At 48.4% G+C, this 22,020-nt stretch overlaps 1 protein-coding gene across 6 annotated transcripts in view; it reads left to right on the top strand.

Annotated features, from left to right (window-relative positions):
• RBBP8 (RB binding protein 8, endonuclease) overlaps nt 1-22,020 on the top strand; it is a 109,480-nt gene that overhangs the window by 27,216 nt on the left and 60,244 nt on the right. For all 6 annotated transcript variants that reach the window (XM_029069718.2, XM_029069716.2, XM_029069717.2 and 3 more), the window contains 2 exons: nt 2,170-2,380; nt 18,037-18,079. In XM_029069718.2, coding sequence (XP_028925551.1) covers nt 2,272-2,380; nt 18,037-18,079 — 152 coding nt within the window. In that variant the 5' untranslated portion in view covers nt 2,170-2,271. The remainder of the gene's footprint in view (nt 1-2,169; nt 2,381-18,036; nt 18,080-22,020) is intronic.

The raw sequence follows: 22,020 nt of genomic DNA, 5'->3' as shown, positions 1-22,020 counted from the left end.
TAATCCCGGCTCTGCCCCTTGGCTGCTGTGTGAGCCTGGGCAAGTCTTGTCTTGTTTCTGTTCTGTTTCGCTCTGCCGTCTGTCTCCCCCGTTTAGACGGCGAGCCGGGCGCCGGGCAGGGATTGTCTCTATCTGTTGCCGAATTGTCCATTCCAAGGGCTTAATACAGTGCTCTGCACATAGTGAGCGCTCAATAAATACTATTGAAGGAATGAATGAAAGTCATGTCACTTCTCTGGGCCTCAGTGACCTCACCTGTCAAGTGGGGAATTAAGACCGCGAGCCCCACGTGGGACAGGGACCCGATTTACTTGTATCCCCCCCAGCGCTTAGCGCAGTGCCTGGCACAGAGTAAGCGCTAACAAATACCATAATAATAGTAAGATTTAGTGACGTCGAATATGCGGATTGAATGACCGTAGTCTCCCCCTCTAGACTGTGAGCTCTTTGTGGGCAGGGAATGTGTCTTATGTTATATTGAACTCTCCCAAGCAATTAGTAAATTGCTTTGCGCGCAGTGAGCGCTCAATAAATACAATTAAGAATAATAAACTCATTATGGGCAGGGAAGGGGTTTGATAATTCTGTTGTACTGTACTCTCCCAAGTACTTAGCACACTGTTCTGAACAATGTAAGCGCTCAAATACGATTGAATGAGAAGTGAGTTTGAGATGAGAGTTTGCGATGAGAGATGAGAGATGAGATGAGAGATGAGTGAATTTGAGTTTGAGAGTTTGAGTGAGTTTGAGATGAGATGAGATCAAGGTTTGTGAGAAAAGAATAGTGTTCTCTACTGACGGGGTAAGAGGATGAGTTCTCTTCTGCACAATGTTACGTTTGAAGCGTCGGAAGAACATCCAAGTAGAGGCGGCCTGAGGCAGGAGGAAATGCGACAGGTTGGAGGAGGAGAGAGGTCGGGGCTGGAGAGGGGGATTTGGGAATCCTCTGCGTGGAGATGGTAGCGGAAGCCCCGGGAGTGGGTGGAGACGGAGCAAAGCCGGGCCCCAGAACTGAGGCAGCCCCACAGTTAGGGGAGGCAGAGGAGCGGCCCCGAAAGAGCCTGAGAAGAAGCAGCCAGAGAGGAAGAGAATGAAGAGAGGGCCTCGGCGGTGAAACCAAGGCTAGGGAGTGTTTCCGGGAGGAAGAGGTGGCTCACGGTGTACCAGGCAGCCCAGAGGTTGAGGAGGATGAGGGTGGAGTCAAGGCTTTTTTTTTTTTTTTTTTAACCTTCTAAACTCCTGCTTCACCCAACTCTATTCCCTCTTCCAATCAGGGAGAGTTAAATGGGCTCTTCATTAAGGTGGCATACTGCAAGAGTTGAGGTTTTTCTTCCTTCAGTCGTCAGGGCTTCCTTAGCAGCGGGGCTTAGCGGAAGGAGCCTGGGCTTAGGAGTCAGAAGTCATGGGCTCTAACGCCGACTCCACCACTTGGCAGCCGTGTGGCCCCGGGGAAGTCACTTAACTGCTCTGGGCCTCAGTTCCCTCTGTAAAATGGGGATTAAGACGGTGAGCCCCATGTGGGACAACCTTATTATCTTGTATCTACCCCAATGCTTAGAACAGTGCTTGGCACATAGTAAGCGCTTAACAAATACTATCCCTATCATTATTATATTAGTCCAACTCCCCAGAGGTAGTGGGGCCTAGTGGAAATAGAATTTAAGTGGCAGTCAAGAAACCTGGTCCTGGCTCCACCACTTGGCTGTTCTGTAACCTTGGGCAAGTCACTTAAGTTCACTGGGCTTCAGTTACCTCATTTGCGAAATGGAGATGCAGCGCCCGTTTTCCTTCCTTTTTAGACCGCGAGCCGTGTGTGGGATAGAACGGTGTCCCATCTGATTATCCTGCATCTCCCCCAGCATTTAGCGCAGTGCTTGGCAAAAAAATTCTCAACGAATACTACTGTCACTCTTCCCCTAAATGCTATGAATTTGCAGGAATGGGCATTTTTAGTCTGCAAACTGGAAAGGGTATTTGCAAAATTGACGCCATGCAGCGTAATCAAATTTGAAACCCTTCAGAGTGGAAAGTTCAGTGAAACAGATTCCTGCCGAAACCTTTACCACCTTATCTTCGAGGTGATTGGTGATAAATTGACAACGTTGGGTAGCATGTAACGAGTCCCTGAATAAACACAAAGACTTAAGCGTCGTCGATCTGTCATTATAGGTCTCCCATCCGTCGCCGAGGACAGCTTCGTGACTACGTAATGGAGCAGAAAGATTAAAAAGAAAACACCAGGCGAGAAGAAGTTCAGCCGGAGAGGACGAGATGAATGCTTCCGGAAGCGGTTGCGTCAGCCCCGGCTCTGCCGAAGTGGCTGGTGACTTTAAAGAACTCTGGTCTAAGCTAAGGGAGTGTCACGATAAAGAAGTACAAGGTAAAAAGAAAAACAACTCCACCGAGGTGCTTGGGTTGCCTTTCTAATAACTGAAATTTTGAAGGAAAAGTACACACACTGATAGGTGGAGGAGCGCTTAAGCTTTGTAAGATGACATGTAGAGAAGCCAAACAGGAGTGAAAATATGCTGTAAAGGTAAAGTGTATCCTTTAGATTTGTTTGTTCTCCTCAGGGGAGCCCCTTGGAGGGGAATGTACATAATCACCAACAAACATGAGGGGAAATCCCACTTAGAGGAACAAATCCCCCTTATATCCGCCCAAGCGCTTAATACAGTGCTCTGCACACGGTAAGCGCTCGATAATCCGACTGAATGAATGAATTCCAACTGTGTCCGGCCTGATTAACTTATATCTACCCCGACTCTTCTAGCAGTGCTTGACGCTTAATAAATGCCGTAGTACTAACGCTTAGCAGATTGGGATTCTGCAAAACAGAAGTTTCCCAGTGTTGAGAGAATTTAATCTACGGTCCTTTGACACCCAGTTCTGGAGTTGAAAGAAGGTACTGAGCTAAAATGTCCTCACAACAGTGGACCGTACTCTCCCAGTCGCTTCGCTCATCATTCCGCACACAGGAAGTGCTCAAAAAAACCCCCCTGGTTTTTAATGATCCGAGGTACCTAATGACTAAGTAGTGGAAAGAAAGATCAAAAGCAAGAGGGAGATAACTGGTGTACTACATGTAGCCATGGGCTACGTTTGGCCAGTTCTGATATAGCATGTGTTTTCATTACGTGATTAACAGACATCCCCGCCCTCACACACAGTCGCCTCTTTCCCTTTCCAACTCCAGTGCTACAGCTCTGCGGGATAGGAGCCATTTGGACTGTGGCGATATGGCAGAAAAGGATTAGGGCTGAGGGGCATTCTGTATTTCAGGAGACCCGAGTTGGGAGGACTGGACGGATGGTTCCTGGGATCACTCGCTTCACCACCATCAGTCAGTGGCATTTATTGAGCATCTGTGTGTGCAGAGCACTGTACTAAGCACTTGGTACACCGGCGATGGTGATAATTACGGCATTGGCACGTACTAAGCGCCCGGACGGACGGAGCCACGTGGGGCTCGGTCTCAATCCCCATTTTATAGGAGAGGTAACCGTGGCACGGGGAAATCAAGTGACTTGCCCTAGGGCACACAGCAGACAAGCGACGGAGGGGGATTAGAACCCGAGACCTCCTGACTCCCAGGCCCATGCCCTATCCGCTACGCCATGCTGCTTCTCACAGAGTTGGTGCACGTTCCCGGCCCCAACAAGCGAACGGTCGCGAGGGGAGACAGACATTCGTATAGATCATTTATAATGTGCTCATACCTGTAAATTATATAAAAGCTAGGGGGATGAAGGTGGGGTGAAATAATAAATGTCCTAAAGATCCAAGTGCATAGATGATGCGGAAGGGAGAGAAAGCTGGAGGAAAAGAGGGCTTAGATGGCCTCCCTCTCATCCTTCCCAGCTGTCCCAAAAGATCTCTCATCTGGGTACCGCATCTACTCTCACCACCTGGGTCCCCGTCCACCATAAAAGCACTTGAACACCCTTTTATCCCCCTCCCTGCCTGCCATCTTCAACCTATTACTCTCCGGTGGCTTCTTCCCCTCTTCCTTCAAGCCAGCGCGCATCTCTCCTACACTAAAAAAAATAAAACCCTTGCCTGGACCCACTCCCGCTTTGGCCAAACTCCTTGTTTGCACCACTCGCTCCCTTCTTGACCCTCTGCGGTGTGAGTTCCTCCCTCTTCACTCCATTAAACACCCACTCTCCAGGTTCACCAATGACCTTCTTGCCAAATACAACGAATCCTAAATCTCCTTTCTCTCTGCTGCCTTTGACGGCGCGCACTACGCCCTTCTGTCGGGGTTCTCTCCGGTTCTCCTGCCCAATTGCTCCTCCTCGGTCCCTTCTGCTGATTCTTCCTCTTCATCCCCTAACTATCCCCTAAGCCTCCGTTTAGTGTCCCCTTCTCATCTTACTTAGCACCTCTTTAATTGGACTCACCTACTCCCTTGATTTGGGGTGATCTACCTCGCTGGCCCCACCTTCTCTGCAATCCCACACTTCCTCCTGCTTTCAGGGCATTTCTACTTGAATGATAATAATAATGGTACTTATTATGTGCCAAGCAGTGTTCGAAGCGCTGGGGTAAATGCAAGATGATCAGATCAGACACAGTCCTTGTCCCACATGAGGACTCACGCTCTTATCCTCGTTTTACGGATGCGATAACTGAGGCTCAGAGAAGTTAAGTGACTTACCCAAGGTCACACAGCAGACAGGTGGCGGGAGCCGGGGTTAGAACCCAGGCTCTTCTAACTCCCAGGCCGGTGCTCTATCCACTAAGCCACACTGCTTCTCTGATGTCCCACCAGGACTTCAGACATAACACGTTGAAAACAGCATCCCACGTCTTCCCTCCCAAATCCTCTCCTCCCTCCTAATTGTCTTGTCACCGTAGACAACACCACCCCCTCCTGTCTCTCTTCATCTCTGGCATTATCCTTGACTCCTCTTGCAACCCCCGTGGTCAGCGTCTCTCCAAATCCTATCAGTGTTTTTTCCCCCAACATCCCCAAGATGACCTTTTCCTCCCCATCTAAGCAGGCGCCACTCTTGCCCAAGCACTTTACTGTTAGTTAAATCGGTCTCTGTCCGGACGGGTCGTCCTATCACCAGTTTCTCCCCTCCTTGGTCCATACTTTGCTCCGTTGCCCACATTTTCCTCTAACCCTGTCTTGCACGTAAGAGGACGTTCCAGTCCCGCCTCCGCCACCGTCTGCTGTGTGACCTCGGGCAAGTCACTTAACTTCTCTGTGCCTCAGTTACCTCACCGGTAAAACGGGGATTAAAAGTGTGAGCCCCGTGTGGGACAAGCTGATTACCCTGTATCTACCCCAGCGCTTAGAACAGCGGTTGGCCCATAGTAAGCACTTAACAAATAACATCATTATTATTATTATTTCCCCACCCTTTGTCAAACCCTCCAACGGTTACCCATTAAGAATATAGATACTGAGCACTTCTTAGGTGCCAAAACTCTGGGCCAGGTAATAATAATAATGGCGTTTATTAAGTGCTTACTATGTGCCAGGCCCTGTACTAAATGCTGGGGTGGATGCAAGCAAATTGGGTTGGACACAGTCCGGTGTCCCCCGTGGGGTTCACAGCCTCAATTGCCATTTCATAAGTGAGGCAACAGGCAAGTGAAATAACTTGCCTAAAATCTCGCAGCACACAAGTGGCGGAGCCGGGATTAGAACCCGTGACCTTCTGACTCCCAGGCCCGGGCTCTAACCACTACGCCGTGATCACATACAGTTCCTATTCCACACGGGGCTCACAATCTGTAGTTTGGTGTCTGTCTTCCCCCTCTGGACTGTAAGGTCCTTGTGGGCAGGGATCATATCTACCGATCCTATCGGATGGTACCTTCCCAAGTGCTTAGTTCGGTGTTCTGCACCCAGTGTGTGCTCAATAAATACCATTGATTGACAGGAGGTAGGCAGAGCAGGTATCTTATCATTTCTGGGTGAAGAAACTGGCTCAAAAGAGGTTGGGTGACTTGCCTAAAGTCACCCAAGTAGGGTTCCGGAGGTGAGAAGAACATTCTTCGGCTTTGCATATTTTTTTCCCCGTTATTCCAAGTCAGGTAATGAAAACACCCGTTATAACCAAACGGGGCATTCTGAATAAAAGAGAAGCTCCTCAGGCTGACTACCTCTTGCTTTTTATAGCTATCTTTATATTTTCTTTGCTTAGCCTATTCATTAGGCAGCCTGGATCATTACTGAGAGTGATGACGTTTTAGTTTTAAGCAACTCATAATTTAAACTTTCTCTAAATTTCAGAATGGTCAGATAAGGTCAGAAGACCTCGTTTTACATTTTCTCAACTCTAGGTTACTTCTGTTTTGCAGGCCTCCAAACTGGTAGTCTGCCAGTGGATAGCTTTTCTGTTTTGTGTTTTTTTTCCTCTCAAGTGGAACCTCCCTCCTCCCAACGTTCTCCCCCCAGGGCTCTCTCTACCAGTACCTCATATTTTAATTCCTTCTGGGCTTCTACACCTAACATTCAGTCATTCCATCGTGTTTGAGAGCTTACCTTGTGCAACGGACATTATTACCCTGTTGCTTCTGCACCCATTTATTCTTGGGAAGGGGGATCGTGTCTGCCAACCGTGTTGGCCTCTCCCAAGTGCTTAGTTTGCCGTGCGTGCGATAAGTGATATCGCAGAGACGCTAAACCACTCAGCACTCTGTGCAGAATTGTGTTAAGTCCTCCTGCTAACAACTCTGAAGTCTGCCTTTAAAGCGAGCGACTGTGCTACCGCCAGAGAGGTTTTGTGCTGGAGATCCTTAATCTCTGATCCAGGTGGACATCGTGGGTATGAAAACGTATCCCGAAAAAAAGCAATCAAAAACGTGTCTCCCTTTTTCAAGTATCGGTTAACCTTGAGTTTACATTTCTTTGTTTACATTTAGTAAATGTAGTTTACATTTAAACTCGACGTAGTTTGCCTTTATACCATGTACTGCAGTTAGAGGTGAATTTAAAACCTCCCTTGGGTACGACCAAATGCATTTTCTGGTAGGCAGGCGTTTTCACATCTAGCCTCTCCAAAAGTTTCCACACAGGCCTGTGGAAAATTAGATCTCCTGACTCTAGGGTAACGTCCAAAACACGCCTCGGGGATACTTTATTTCCTAAGGAGGTGGTGTTCTTCAATCGGATCTGATCTGAAAAGGCTACTTAAGTGGCATCCGTCATGGACTTGCCTGGACTCTACTTGTTTTGAAGTCTCCAAATAGGAATCAAAATTGACTCATTATTTTAAAATGCGATTATCAGCCAAAAAAAGGTCGGGAGACTTGATGAATGGTGATACTTAGTCAACAGGAAGGGTGTGTGTGTGTGTGTCGAGGGGAGGGTGTGGGGGAGGATGCTACTTTGGCTCAAGAAACATTAGCTGCATCATCCAAGGTATATAGTTATAGGGCTCGACCCGCAGGATTGGCGTCTCTGGAAGTAGAATTTGGCTTAATGTGGATGACCCTTATTATAACAATCGTGAAGTTTCACTTCGCTATATTTGTATTGAAAATCCAGTGTGGTAGATTAGACAGGCAGGTTAAAAAAAAAAAAAACAAAACAATTTACCGTTGCACTTTTATGCCCAAAGGTTATTGTTGAACTAGGCCCTTAAATGAATTGTGCCAAAGAAGAGAAGATGCCGTCATAGACAGCGGTCATTTTTGTTGGAAGTTTTTTGTTTTTTAAGGGGTACTGAAGCACCTCTTGTGAGCCAAGCGCCAGGCCGGAGCCAAGATAATCAGGTTGGACACAGTCCCCGTCCCATGTAGCGTTCACTAGCAACCCCGACTATTAGTGGTTAGCATCTGTACTTAGCGGTATTGAATTCATCTTTGATATAGAGCAGCAGCGTGGCTAAGTGACGAGAGCCCGGGCTTGGAAGTCAGAAGTCGTGAGTTCTAATCCCTGCTCCGCCACTTCTCAGCGGTGTGACTTTGGGCAAGTCCCTTAACTTCTCTGTGCCTCAGTTACCTCATCCGTAAAGTGAGGATTAAGACCGTGAGCCCCACGTGGGACAATCTGATGACCTGGAATCTACCCCAGCGCTCAGAAAAGTGGTCGGCGCATAGTACGTGCTTAACAAATACCATTATTATTATATACCACTTCCAAGGTTGGCACACGTTGGGCTGTTTTCTTGGCCATTGACAGAATCTTTTCTAGTTGTTTTTTTTTAATCTTCCAATATCGTGTGAGCCATCTGAAGCAGGGGCATCTTTGTTTAAATTTTTCCTCCTTTTTCTATAGTTGGTTTTCTTCTTGTGCCTCACTGAAGTAACCTTTAGGAAGGTCATATTTTCCCCAATACCACTGTGACTAACTGCTGTTAGTTCTGCTGTTCTCCCATCCCCCTTATGATCCTGGGGTCTTTAGCTGGTAAATAAAGTCCGCTCTCCATAGGAAACCAGACAGCTTTTACGTTTCCGGAACTTCATTTTTCGAGCTTTGTTGCCGCCTTCGAACAGGAATGCAGTTTGTGTTGCTTTGTACCTCTCTGTATTGCCTCTAGTTTTTATTCGGGGTCCCAGGGGGCAAAGATGGTCTCTCTTGAGCATGTACTGGGTGCAGAGCACTGTCCTAAGAGCTTGAATCCCTGCCATCAAGAAGCTTTCACTCTAGCAGAGGAGATGACAAAATAATTTTCAGAAAGGAGGAGAAAAGAAAAGTAGATATGTAGGGGACCGAGCGTTCGAAAGAGTAAATCGATACGTATAGAAGCACTCCACGCGGCTCTTAATTGATGCAGAGGTAGTAGCTGTGGAGATAAAGCCAAGGGAGGAAAAACCAATCAGGGAAACCCACCTGGAGGAGGTAATTTCAGATGGGGAAAGATGGATGTGGTGGATTTGAAGGGGGTTGGGGAGGAGCTCTAAGTAGGAGGAAGAGTAGAAGGCTTGTGGAAGAGACAAGAAGGGAGTAGGTTCACTTGTGCGGGATGAGTGGGAGCTGGGGTGGAGTGGGAGATGGGAGATCTGATTGAGCTCCTTAAAGCCAGCGGTCCAGAGTTTCCCCTTGACGTGGAGAGGATGGGCATCCTTGGGAGACTGTTGAGCAGTGGAGTGATATGCGGAGAGATAGTTTAGAAAAATGATCTGGGCAGCAGAGTGAAGGAGGCAGAGAGGCCAGACTCGGGCCAGGAAATAACAAGCATGGCCGGCTGTTTGGATGGCGAGGAAGGGGTGGATCCAAATAATAGTAATCGTTATTTTAAACACTTACCATGTGCCCGGCACCGTACTAAGTGCCGAGGTGGAAATGCAAACAAATTGGGTTGGGCACGGTCCCCGTCCCCCCATGGGGCTCACAGTCTTAGTCCCCATTTTACAGATGAGGTAACTGAGGTCCAGAAAAGTGAAGTGACTTGCCCAAGTTCATACAGCAGACAAGTGGCAGAGCTGAGATTAGAACCCAGGTCCTTTTGACTCCCAGGCCTGTGCTCTATCCACTAGGCCATGCCGCTTCTAGAGATGTTGTGGAAGGAGGGGGGCTAGGATTTGGTGACAGAACGTGGAGGTTGGAAAAAGGAGAGGCGTTGGGTGGGTGGATGGATGGTGAGACAATCATCCTCTCACTCGTGAAGGTCCACGTCCACTTGCAAACGCGTGCGTTCAGGGGTCCACCCACCCAGATGGTCGGTCTTTAGGACAGTGGTGGAAGCAGGAGAGATACGTGGTGCGAAGCTCCAGTGGTTGCCCGTCCACCTCCGCGATTACTGTCGGCTTTGAAACATTCAATCACCGTACCCCTCGTAACTCACCCCACTACCCTCCTCCTACAACCCAACCTTCTCACTCTATCTCAGTCTCATCTAGGTCGCTGCCGACCTCTCGCCCAAGTCCTGCCCCCGTCCTCATATCCGACAGACCATTACTCTGCCCCGCCCCGCGGCTTCACAGCCTTACTGAAGGCACGTCTTCTCCAGGAGGTCTTCCCTGACAAAACCCTCCTTTCCTCTCTTCCCATTCCCTTCTGCATCACCCTAGCCCTTGGATATACTCCCCTTATCCACGCCGCACAGCTCCACACACATTTAAGTGCTCAATAAATACAATTATTCGGGCAGCTCTGGGCTGACAGGATTGCTGGGGCTCCTCGCTGCTACCTGGGGTTTCCGCTGTGGCCAGGGAACGGGCCTACCAACTCTGTTGTACTCCCCCACGTGTCTGGTACGGTGCTCAATTCATTCATTCGATCGTATTTATTGAGCGCTTCCTGCGTGCGGAGCACTGTACTGTGGAAAGTACAGTTCGGCAACAGATAGAGACAATCCCTACCCAACAATGGGCTCGCAGTCTAGAGGTGGGAGGTGGACAACAAAACAAGTAGACAGCCTTCAGTAGCATCAAAATAGATAAATAGAACCATAAATAAATGCCCATCATTAATAAAATAAGTATGTACAAATATTGACAAGTGCTGTGGGGCAGGGAGGGGGGTAGAGCAGAGAGAGGAGGAGCAGAGGAAAAGGCAGGCTCAGTCTGGGAAGGCCTCCTGGAGGAGGTGAGCTTCCACTCAATAAATACCTTTAAGTGATTGCAATTGCACTTGATAGTTCAGTTTGTTCTACCATCTATATCACAGATATATAGAGACAGATATAGATACATTTATACCATTTGTATAAATGCTTGTACGTTACCCAGCCGCACCGATGTCCAAGGAAGAGCGTGAGATTTCTCTCCCTTGATTTCAAAATTTCCATCGAGTCGAAGTGTCAAATGGTCTCCCCGGGTAAGCCTACAGTTTAAGTGATTCAAATAAGGCGGCGGCTTAAACAGCATAAAATGGTGTTTTACCCTTTATCTAAACCGTGAGAACCCAAGCCCGCCGCCGAAGGGGGAATGCCATTCGGTTAAACAGGTGGTACATTGCTGGGTCAGGAAAAGTTAGGGTTGAGGGGACGAGTAAGGACAAAGTAGAGAAAGCCACATCTGTTGCATTTATATGATGCCTAGGGGAAAAAAACACAGGCCTGGGAGTCAGAGGACCTGGGTTCTAATGTATGTCCAGCTTCTATCTATTCCAGTGCAAAGAAGAGTGCTCAGTACATAGTAATCATGTAACAAATACCGTTATTATTATTATTACTGCTTAGAGTTCTGTATAGACTGCACCGAGTGTCTTATGTGTCGTTGCCCACTTTTGAATTGCGCTCTACAGATATAACAGTTACGATCCTTGTTAAGCCCTTACTACGTGCTAAGCACTCTTCTAAGCTCTGGGGTGGATACAAGTAAGGCAGGTTGGACACCGTCCCTGGACCACGTGGGGCTCACACTCTTAATCCTCACCTGGGGCCTAGAGAAGTGACTTGCCCAAGGTCACACGGCAGACCCGTGGCAGAGCCGGATGAGAACCCACGTCCTTCTGATTCCCGCGCCCGTGCTCTGTCCACTGTGTCACGCTATCAGGATGGGACCTTCCCAACAGGCTTCAGGCCCATTCTTTTTCACTTTTAAGGAATATCGGCAAACTGAAATGATCAGCCGTAGAATTCACCTTCGCTTGAGACGCTGGAGGTGTTCAGGCCTTCAAATGTGTCTTGAACATGGCCAGGTTTAGTTGGCGTGGGGAACGCTAATTTCTTGTGGAAGTGATACCAGCACGAGAGAAATGCCTCGATTATGATCAATTCAGCATTATTAACGGTATAATAATGACAGTGGTATTTATTAGCACTTACCATGTGCCCCGGACTGCGTACAAAGCACTGGGGTGGATTCAAACAGATTGGGTTGGACATAGTCTGTGTCCCACAGAGGGCTCACAGTCTTAATCCCCATTTTACAGGCGAGGTAACTGAGGCACAGAGAAGCGAGTGACTTGCCCAAGGCCACGCGGCAGACAAGTGGCGGAGCCGGGATTAGAACCCGTGACCTTCTGACTCCCGGGCCCGTCCTCTATCCACTGTGCCACGCTGCTCTGAGTAGTGTGTTGATGACGTAAAATATCGACAGTCACAAACTGCTTTTTAAAATCACCCGATTATTGTAAATACAGAGCACCGACCGTGTTCCGCGGGTGATCGTCTTAGTCCCCCAGAGTCGGGGGAGGGCGCGTGGGTAGCGCTGCAATTCTGCTTCTCACTAAAGAAACGACTAAAACGGATTTCTGCCGCATTCGGTCGTATTTATCGAGCGCTTGCTGCGTGCCAGGCGCCGTACTAGGCGCTTGGGAGAGCACGTGCAATCTGTGTTTGAACTGAGGGGCGTGGATGTGTTCTGGGGGGATCATTTTGGAGGGAGAGTCTTTACACACACCTCCTCCTCATCTCCCCCCCACCAGCACACTCCCCACTCCCTCTCGCCCACACCCCTCGCCGATGTCACTTGTTGAGGTCTTCCCCGACTCAGAAGGGGGCGGGTGAAGGTGATGTTACTTGAAGCCCAGTCTTGGTCTTTTGAACCCCGCGTCTTCAATTGGCGGCTCAGGTTGCCAGTGTTACAGTTCCAAATCCGTGGCGAACAGACGACCTGTTCATACAGGAGCTGCATTGTTGCGTAGCCTCATTCCTTCCGATGGGTGTGGAGTAGGATTAAAGCACACTTTATAGGGGTTCTAATTGCAGATGCCTAATTGACTTGATGAATAGCAACCACTCAGGAAAAAAAAACCCTCAAACTCCTGTTTCTGGGCTGATCTGCATGACGGAACAGAAGTCTCCCAGGTGTTGAGTGCTTATAAGATAAAAGCGGAGTCTTTCCATATTTCCCAAGAATTTTCTTTTGAAGTCCTCCCTGGGCATTTTCTATCTCTTTGTTACTTCATCCTGCTTGAAATGGTCCATGGCATGAATCCATCCACTCTTTCCTCCCCCTCCCTGCCTGCGAAATGCCAGCCTCCAGTGGGGAGGGTTGGCTAAAGCAGAAGCTAAGAAAATCCATCAGCAAGTAAATTTTCACTTAATCATCCTTCGCGGGGTGGAATGGGAGTAGAAAATCGCAGGCTATATCTGTTTCCCTTAGCTCATGGAATTCTTAAAGGCTTTTTTTTTTTTTTATCCCCAAGATTGTCTGCCTCTGCTGAAACGGAGATAATCCGAAATGACTTAATTTGATACGTGACGAGAGGAATTTATTTTTTGGCGGGGCGGGGGTGCCTTGAAGTAAGTTCATTCAAGACTTCGGCGTTTTTGCGAAGAAAACGGCAAGGAAGAGGGGAGGGGATGGCTATGGTCGTCGTTCACAGATGCAAACTCCCCCGATCCCCACAACACTTTGGGGGTATCGGTTTCCTAGAGACGCTGGTTTCCTACTGAAATAATACTCCTCTTGGGGTAACTGGTAGCAGGACCATCCTATCGATCCCCAATTCTCCTTCCTCCGCTTATTTTTTAGTGGTATTTAAGTGTTTACTACGTGTCGAACAATATTCTGAGTGCGGGTAGATACTAGTCAAGTTGGACAGAGTTTTTGCCCCGCATGAGACTCACAGTTTAGGAGGGAGAACGGAGGCACAGAGAGGTTAAATGACATGCCCAAGGTCACACGGCAAGCAGTTGGCAGAGCCGGGATTAGATCTCGGGTCCTCTGACTCCCAGGCCCGTGCTCTCTCCACTAAGCCGTGCTACTTCTCTAGTACTTAACCAAACATTTAGTAACATCATTATTGTATTAAGTGCTAAGCAGTGCACTGAGCACTGGGTAGAAAGAAAATAATCATGTTGGACACCATGTTTGTTATGGTATTTGTTAAGCACTTAGTATGCACCAGACACTGTACTAAGCGCTGTGAGCGACCCAGCCTCCTCCTGTGCGACTGTGAAGTCTCCAAGCCAGGCAGGTTGGTGCCAGGATAAAGAGGAGAACAGGAAGCTTCGCCCTGTCCAGCTAAATCCCCCAATCTAGACACAAACCCCCAGGAAGAAGCGGCGAGGCTCAGTGGAAAGAGCTCGGGCTTGGGAGTCGGAAGCCATGGGTTCTAATGCCGCCGCTGCCGCTTGCCAGCTGTGTGACTTTGGGCAAGTCACTTAACTTCTCCGTGCCTCAGGTACCTCATCCGTAAAATGGGGATTAAAACTGGGAGCCCCACGTGGGACATCCTGATCGGCTTGTATCCCCGCAGCACATAAAACAGTGCTTTGCGCCTGGTAAGGGCTCAACAAATACCACCATTATTAAAGAAGGCCTTTACAGCCCAGGATCAGCTTGGTGCCCGCACATAGTAACGTCTGCCCATCGGGCTCCAGGCTCTTCCTCGCCACTCATGGCACCAGAGTGGCCCCGGGGCTCGATGCCTCCTCGGTGGCTTCCCGGCAGCCAGACCCCTTTCACGTCGTCCCTATGGAGAATAAGAGCGCAGAGTTCCTGAAACCTTCCGTTCTTCATTCCCCCCGTCCCCGGTGCCGTGGCTAATCGGTACCGGATAAATAAGACCCGTCTTCGACCTCAACGGCAGTGCCGAGGGATCGGAGAGCTTATCTGTAGGTTTTTCCCTTCACAGTCAAAGGCAGCGCAGCTCTGGAATAAGCACATTATGGGCAGGAGTGGATCTGCTTATTCTCTTGTATTTTACACTAGACTGTAAGCTTGTTGAGGGCAAGGATTGCGTCTGTTGTATTGTACTTTCCCACGCGCTTAATACAGGGCTCTGCATTCGGTAAATACGATTGACCGACTACACCCCCCCCCCAAGCGCTTAGAATAGTGCTCTGCACATAGTAAGTGCTCAGATGCTATTGATTGAATGTCACCACCATTACTCTGAAAGACGGAATTTAAAATCATCCTCATTTCTTCAGCACTGAACTTTTTGGAGAGTGCTGAACTAGACACTTGGGAGCATACGATGAAAGTAGAAGACCTTTTCTTAAAGACTTTTTTTGAAAAAAGAGAAACAGCGTGGCTTAGTGGCAAGAGCACGGGCTTGGGAATCAGAGGACGTGGGTTCTAATCCTGGCTCCGCCACTTGTCTTCTGGGTGACCTCGGGCAAACCACTTTACTTCTCCGTGCCTCAGTTCCCTCATCTGTAAAATGGGGATTAAGACATGAGCCCCATGTGGGATGACCTAGCACGGGCCTAGGAGTCAGAGGTCATGGGTTCTAATCCCGGCTCCGCCACTTGTCAGCTGTGTGACTTTGGGCCAGTCACTTCACTTCCCAGTGCCTCAGTGACCTCATCTGTAAAATGGGGATTCAATAGTATTTATTGAGCGCTTACTATGTGCAGAGCACTGTACTAAGCGCTTGGGATGAACAAGTCGACAACAGATAGAGACGGTCCCTGCCATTTGACGGGCTTACAGTCTAATCGGGGGAGACGGACAGACGAGAACAACGGCAATAAACAGAGTCAAGGGGAAGAACATCTCGTAAAAACCGATGGCAACTAAATAGAATCAAGGCGATGTACAATTCATTAACAAACTAAATAGGGTAACGAAAATATATACAGTTGAGCGGACGAGTACAGTGCTGTGGGGATGGGAAGGGAGAGGTGGAGGAGCAGAGGGAAAAGGGGAAAAAGAGGGTTTAGCTGCGGAGAGGTAAAGGGGGGATGGCAGAGGGAGTAGAGGGAGAAGAGGAGCTCAGTCTGGGAACGCCTCTTGGAGGAGGTGAGTTTTAAGTAGGGTTTTGAAGAGGGAAAGAGAATCAGTTTGGCGGAGGTGAGGAGGGAGGGCGTTCCGGGACCGCGGGAGGACGCGGCCCCAGGGTCGACGGCGGGATGGGCGAGACCGAGGGACGGCGAGGAGGTGGGCGGCGGAGGAGCGGAGCGTGCAGGGTGGGCGGTGGAAAGAGAGAAGGGAGGAGAGGTAGGAAGGGGCAAGGTGACGGAGAGCCTCGAAGCCTAGAGTGAGGAGTTTTTGTTTGGAGCGGAGGTCGATAGGCAACCACTGGAGTTGTTTAAGAAGGGGAGTGACATGCCCAGATCGTTTCTGCAGGAAGATGAGCCGGGCAGCGGAGTGAAGAATAGACCGGAGCGGGGCGAGAGAGGAGGAAGGGAGGTCAGAGAGAAGGCTGACACAGTAGTCTAGCCGGGATATAACGAGAGCCCGTAACAGTAAGGTAGCCGTCTGGGTGGAGAGGAAAGGGCGGATCTTGGCGATATTGTAGAGGTGAAACCAGCAGGTCTTGGTGACAGATAGGATGTGTGGGGTGAACGAGAGGGACGAGTCGAGGATGACACCGAGATTGCGGGCCCGAGAGACGGGAAGGATGGTCGTGCCATCGACGGTGATAGAGAAGTCTGGGAGAGGACCGGGTTTGGGAGGGAAGATGAGGATGAAGGGATGAAGGGATGAAGACTGTGTGCCTCATGTGGGGCAACCGAATTACCTGGTATCTCCCCCAGCGCTTAGAACGGTGCTCGGCACATAGTAAGCGCTTAACAAATACCAACATTATTATTATTATTATGACCCGATTACGCTGCATATACCCCAGCGCTTAGAACGGTGCTTGGCACATAGTAAGCACTTAACAAATGCCATCATTAGTATTATTATTCTTATAGGAGTAATTAGTATCGTTTAGATAAATCTCCTAAATCTCTCTCCCCTCCAACACCCCCAATAACTGAGGATCAGTATCCTTGCCCCGCATTTCTCTAGAAGAACAGTGAGCTGGACTTTATCAGATTAACCTCCTGCTCTGCCTCCAGATTATCTTGCTGATCTGCAACGGACTCCAGGCTGCCCCAGGTGATCTCAGTGTTCGGCCCCAGTGACCAACTCGCTGTACCTTGTTTCATCTGTTACACCAGCTCCCCTCGCCCCAGTCCTCTCTCTGGCGTGAAACTCCCGCTCCCTCTGTAACTGACAAACCGCCCCCTCCCCACCTTCACAACCCTCCTAGAAATCATCTCTCTCTCCCTACCGCTTAGCACAGTGAATCGCACACCATAAGTGCTCAGTAAGTACGATTGAATGAATAGGCCTGCCCAGATTAAAACTTTTTTCTCCCCACCTGCCCCACCCTCCTCCCACCCTCCTCCTAGATGATGTACTAGGTTATATCTACCCCTTAAGCACTTTTTAATGGTATTAAGCACTTACTGGGCACTGAATTAAGCACTGGTGTAGTTAAAAGCTAATCATGTTGGACACAGTCCATGTCCTACGTGGAGCTCACGGTCTTCATCCCCATTTTACAGATGAGGGAACTGGGGCTCAGGAAGTTTATTGAGTTGCCCAGGGTCACACAACAGACAAGCAGCGGAGCCAAGTTTACAACAGGTCCTCCGGACTCGCAGGCCCTTGATTTTATCACCAGGCCTCACTGCTTCTCACCTCAGCCCCACAGTACTTATGTAAATATGTTTATACTGTACTATTTTCCCCTATCCCTAATCTATTTCGATGTCTGTCTCCCCTCCTAGACTGTAAACTTCCTTTGGGCAGGAATTGTGTCCACCAACTCCGTTGTATTATACTTTCCAATGTCTGATTCCCCCTTTAGACTGTAAGCTTGTTGTGGACAGGGAATGTGTCCGGTATATTGTTGTATTGTACTCTCCCAAACGCTTAGTACGGTGCTCGGCACTCAGTAAGCGCTCAACAAATACGATTGATGACTGAATTTCCAAGCGTTTAGTTTAGTGGCTTGCACACAGTAAGGGCTCAAATACCACTGATTGATAGAGGAGCGAAGCATGTGAATTAAGTTGTAGATCAGCGAGGTAAGGTAGGTGGTAGAGAGTTGATTTGAATGCCTTAAAGCTGGTCCAAGGAGGTTTTAGATTCAGTAAAGTCTATATAAATTTAGGGTGATTACAAGCATTTTTAAAATTCGGAATACTTGGGTACTTAGTGTGACTTTGTATATCCCATGCATTTTAGATAAGTGAGTTTTTTGTAAAGTGCCCTTGTTGCAGTTATGTTCAGAAAGGTCCACAGGACCTTCAGAAAAGCAACTGTTTCCGATGTGACTTAATTTTTTTGGTTTCTTCTTTCCAGCTGGGTAAGATCCATAATGCAGGGATTATGGCACCCTGACCTGTGGCTAAATTCTCTCAATTTTTAAATGATCACAACTATATAGAACATCCAACGTGCATGGTATTCCTAAGCAGATGAATGATGCCATTTCTCCTTTTCTCTTCACAGGCTTACAGGTGAAAGTTACCAAACTGAAAAAAGAACGAATTTTGTAAGTACTGTCATCCAGGCGTAAGGCTGGTAGTCGTTTTGCTGCTATTGTACTTTCCCAATCCCTGACTACAGTGCTTAGCTCTCAGCAGATATCACTAATTGCTAATTTGCTTTCAAGATATTGCAAGTTATTTAGGACTTTAATAGTGGTGTTTGAAAGTACCTTTTTCAAAGTAAAGCAAATGCATTTTAAACACTTTTTAAGAAATGGAATAGTTTAACCAAAAAGGCTAGTTCTGAAAATTAGAATTTGAAACAACAGTTCCCTTGAGCGGCATAGAACAATACTCTCCATCCACGCTTTGCACCTCCAAACCAGAGAACGCTTCCACCCTTTTTTTTCTTCAATTATTAAATGTAGATTGCAGGGTTAATGTCTGTGCTCATTATGAGCAGGGAATATGTCTGTTTATTGTTACACAGTACTTTCCCAAATGCTTAGAACAGTGCTGTCCACACAGTAAGCGCCCAATAAGTACATTTGAATGAGTGAATACTCAATCTATTGTCATTTTCCAAGTGCTTAGGACAGTACTCTGCACGATAAAGTGTTTAGGATAGCACTCGATAAATGCCACTGGCTGAAAATAGAAGTAGCGTGGTGAGGTGGATAGAATGTAGTCCTGGGAGTCAGAAGGACCTGGGTTCTAATCCCACTCCACCACGTTCCTGCTGTGTGACCTTGGGCAAGTCACTTTACTTCTCTGTGCCTCAGTTACCTCAGCTGTAAAATGGAATCGGGACTGTGTCGGACAGGGACTGTGTCCAACCTTATTACCTCGTATCCACCCCAGCGTTTAGAACAGCGTTTGACACACGGTAGGTGCTTCACGAATCCCACCATCATCATCATCATCAAACAGAAGGCAATTATTCATGCATTCAGTCGTATTTATTGAGCACTTACTGTGTGCAGAGCATTGTACTAAGATCCTGGAAAGTACAATTCAGCAACAAATAGAGACAATCCCTGACCACAACGGGCTCACGGTCTAGAAGCGGGGAGACAGACATCAAAACAAGTAAACAGGCATCAATAGCATCAATATAAATAAATAGAATTATAGATATATACACATCATCATTAAAATAAATAGAATTATAAAGATGTACCTATATACACACAAGTGCTGTGGGGTGAGGAGGGGAGGTAGAGCAGAGGGAGGGAGTCGGGGCGATGGGGAGGGAAGGGGGAGCAGAGGGAAAGGGGGGCTCAGTCCGGGAAGGCGTCCTGGAGGAGGTGAGCTCTCAGTAGGGCTTTGAAGAGGGGAAGAGAGCTAGTTTGGCAGATGTGAGGAGGGAGGGCATCCCAGGCCAGAGCTAAGACGTGGGCCAGGGGTCAGCGGCGGGACAGGCGAGAACGAGGCACATTGAGGAGGTTAGAGGCGGCAGAGGAGCGGAGTGTGCGAGCTGGGCTGGAGAAGGAGAGAAGGGAGGTGAGGTAGGAGGGGGCAAGGGGATGGAGAGCTTTGAAGCCAGCAGTGAGCAGCTTTTGCTCGATATGGAGGTGGATAGGCAACCACTGGAGATTTTTGAGGAGGGGTGTGACATGCCCAGAACATTTCTGTAGAAAAATAATCTGGACGGGATTATCTAATTGCCTCAGGGGACTCTGTGGTGGAGATTAGCCCCCTTCAAAGGAAAGGGTCAAACAGTTTGCAGAGCAGGGAAGCCACTGTACTCCCCAGGACCCCTCCCGGGGGGAAGGCTAGTTTACTTCAGAAGTTAAGACCCCCTCACAGACGCCCTGCCACCTGGTGAGATCAGCTGGACCACAGCCCATTCCAGGGAAGAAGGAGCATGGCCTAGTGGAAAGAGCACAGGCCCAAGAGTGAGAAGGACCCGGGTTCTAATGCCAGATCTGCCACGTGTGTGCTGTGTGACCTCGGGCAAGTCACCTCACTTCTCTGTGCCTCGGTAAACTGATCCGTAAAATGAGGATGAAGCCTGTGAGTCCCACGAGGGACAGGGACTGTGTCTGACCTGATGGTCTTGCGTCTCTCCCAGGTATAGGACAATGCCGGGCACATAGTAAGTGCTTAACGAATACCACAATAATAGTAATTATCATTATGATCATTAAAAGCAATTCCAGAGCCCATTTTTGACATCGGGTACTTGGAGCCGGTGTTTGCCAGGAAGACTGACGTTTCAGCCAGGCAGATCCCGTGGCTGCTAAATGCCCACAGATGAGCACCTTCGGGAACTAAAAGCATTTGGGTCGGTGGGGGACGGGGACAGCGCTAATTACCCCGATTGGGAATTAGGATTGAGCGTCACGACGGGGCAAGGCGGCTGGCTATGCCCAGATCTAGTTTGATTCCGTTGGACAACTGTTGCTGTGAAATCCTTAATTAAGGAAATCCTGCTTATCTCTGTGTTTGTGATCAAAGGCTTCCAAGTAGGTGGAGCTTACTAATTTGGAAACTCACTATCACAGGGGAGAAGTGGGTGTTTAGCAGTTCTCCAAACCTCAGGAGCTTCTAAGAAGCCCTCTGGGCTTCTAAATCCACAAGTGGTGGGTGGCTGGCTAGCAGCAGACACCTGGGGCTATCTCAAGGTGCATTTGTGGGAACCCCAAGAGGCCCGACTGGGCGACTGGGTGGTAGGCAGTAGCATCCCGGGGTTTCCCCGGACCTTAAACGGAAAGAGGAAACAATTCAAAGACAGTCATTCGTTCTGTAGCCCCCTGCGATCAGTTCAAACTATAAAACCCGATGTTCAAGCGCTTAGTACAGTGCTGTGCACACAGTAAGCGCTTACTAAATATGATTGAATGACCGAATGAAACCTGTCAGGAACATTTTCAGTCACCTCCGAAGCAACGCAGTTGAAATTGGAGTAAGTCTAACCTAGACGTAGACCTGGGGACTTACTATAGTACTATAATACTAATAACTGTGGGTGCTTACTATGTTCCAAACACTGTTCTAAGTGCTGGGGTAGACTGGAGATAATCAGGTGGACACAAGGGACTGTGTACTGGAGTTCTAAGTTATTTTTACCAAAGTTTTCAAAGTTTCTTCCCTCTTTCACTTTTTACAATGACGGTGTTGGTTATATTTTCAAAGCACCCTCTAGACTGTAAGCTCGTTGTGGACAGGGAATGTGTCTTTTACATTGTGTTATGGTACTCTCAAGCGCTTAGTACAGTTCTCTACAAATAGTAAGCGCTCAATAAATAGGACTGACAGACCAGATCAGATTCTCTGATCGCTTATATACACAGCACTTAGATACATATCCATAATTTATTAAAATTAATGCCTGTCCCCTCCTTGAGAATAGATATGGACAGGAAATGTCTATCAATTTCTGTCGTACTCTCCCGAGCACTTCGTACAGAGCTCTGCACAAAGTGCTCAGTAAACGCCACTGATTGCTTAGGGAAAGTTTTCCTTACAAACCGCCGGTCCCAGCTGACCCTAACAGCCATCGAGACTAACTCGTGTTAGTTAGTTAGTTAGTTAGTTAGTTAGTTAGTTAGTTAGTTAGTTAGTTAGTTAGTTAGGGGCACTAACTCATGCCCCTGTTCTCTGGGAGGAAGCTTCTGGCCGGTTTCAGTTGAGCTGTCCTGTCTGACAGTGCCAAGCCGACTTTGGACATTTCCTCCACCGCCCAGCACAACTCCTGCGGGCTTGTGAGCTATCACTGCAGCGGGCCCAGTCGCCCGTAAACATTGTCAAGAGTCCTGGGCGGGGCTGGGGGTCTTGAGACTCTGGCTGAACAGTCACCCTGGGGGAGGCGGGGAAAGGAGAGAGAGGAGAGACGAGAGGGAGAATTAATCCAATCTTTCAGAGCAATACATCATACCCCAGAAATCAAATTTTCTCTCGCACATGCAATTTACTAGTTTTATGAGGTGAGAGGGAGGGTGGATTAGTGGGAAGAGCACAGGTTTGGGAGTCAGAGGACATGGGTTCTGATCCCGACTCCGGC

Source organism: Ornithorhynchus anatinus, chromosome 7 (genome assembly GCF_004115215.2).
Source record: "Ornithorhynchus anatinus isolate Pmale09 chromosome 7, mOrnAna1.pri.v4, whole genome shotgun sequence".
Taxonomy (NCBI): domain Eukaryota; kingdom Metazoa; phylum Chordata; class Mammalia; order Monotremata; family Ornithorhynchidae; genus Ornithorhynchus; species Ornithorhynchus anatinus.
This window is presented reverse-complemented; position numbering and strand designations above follow the sequence as displayed.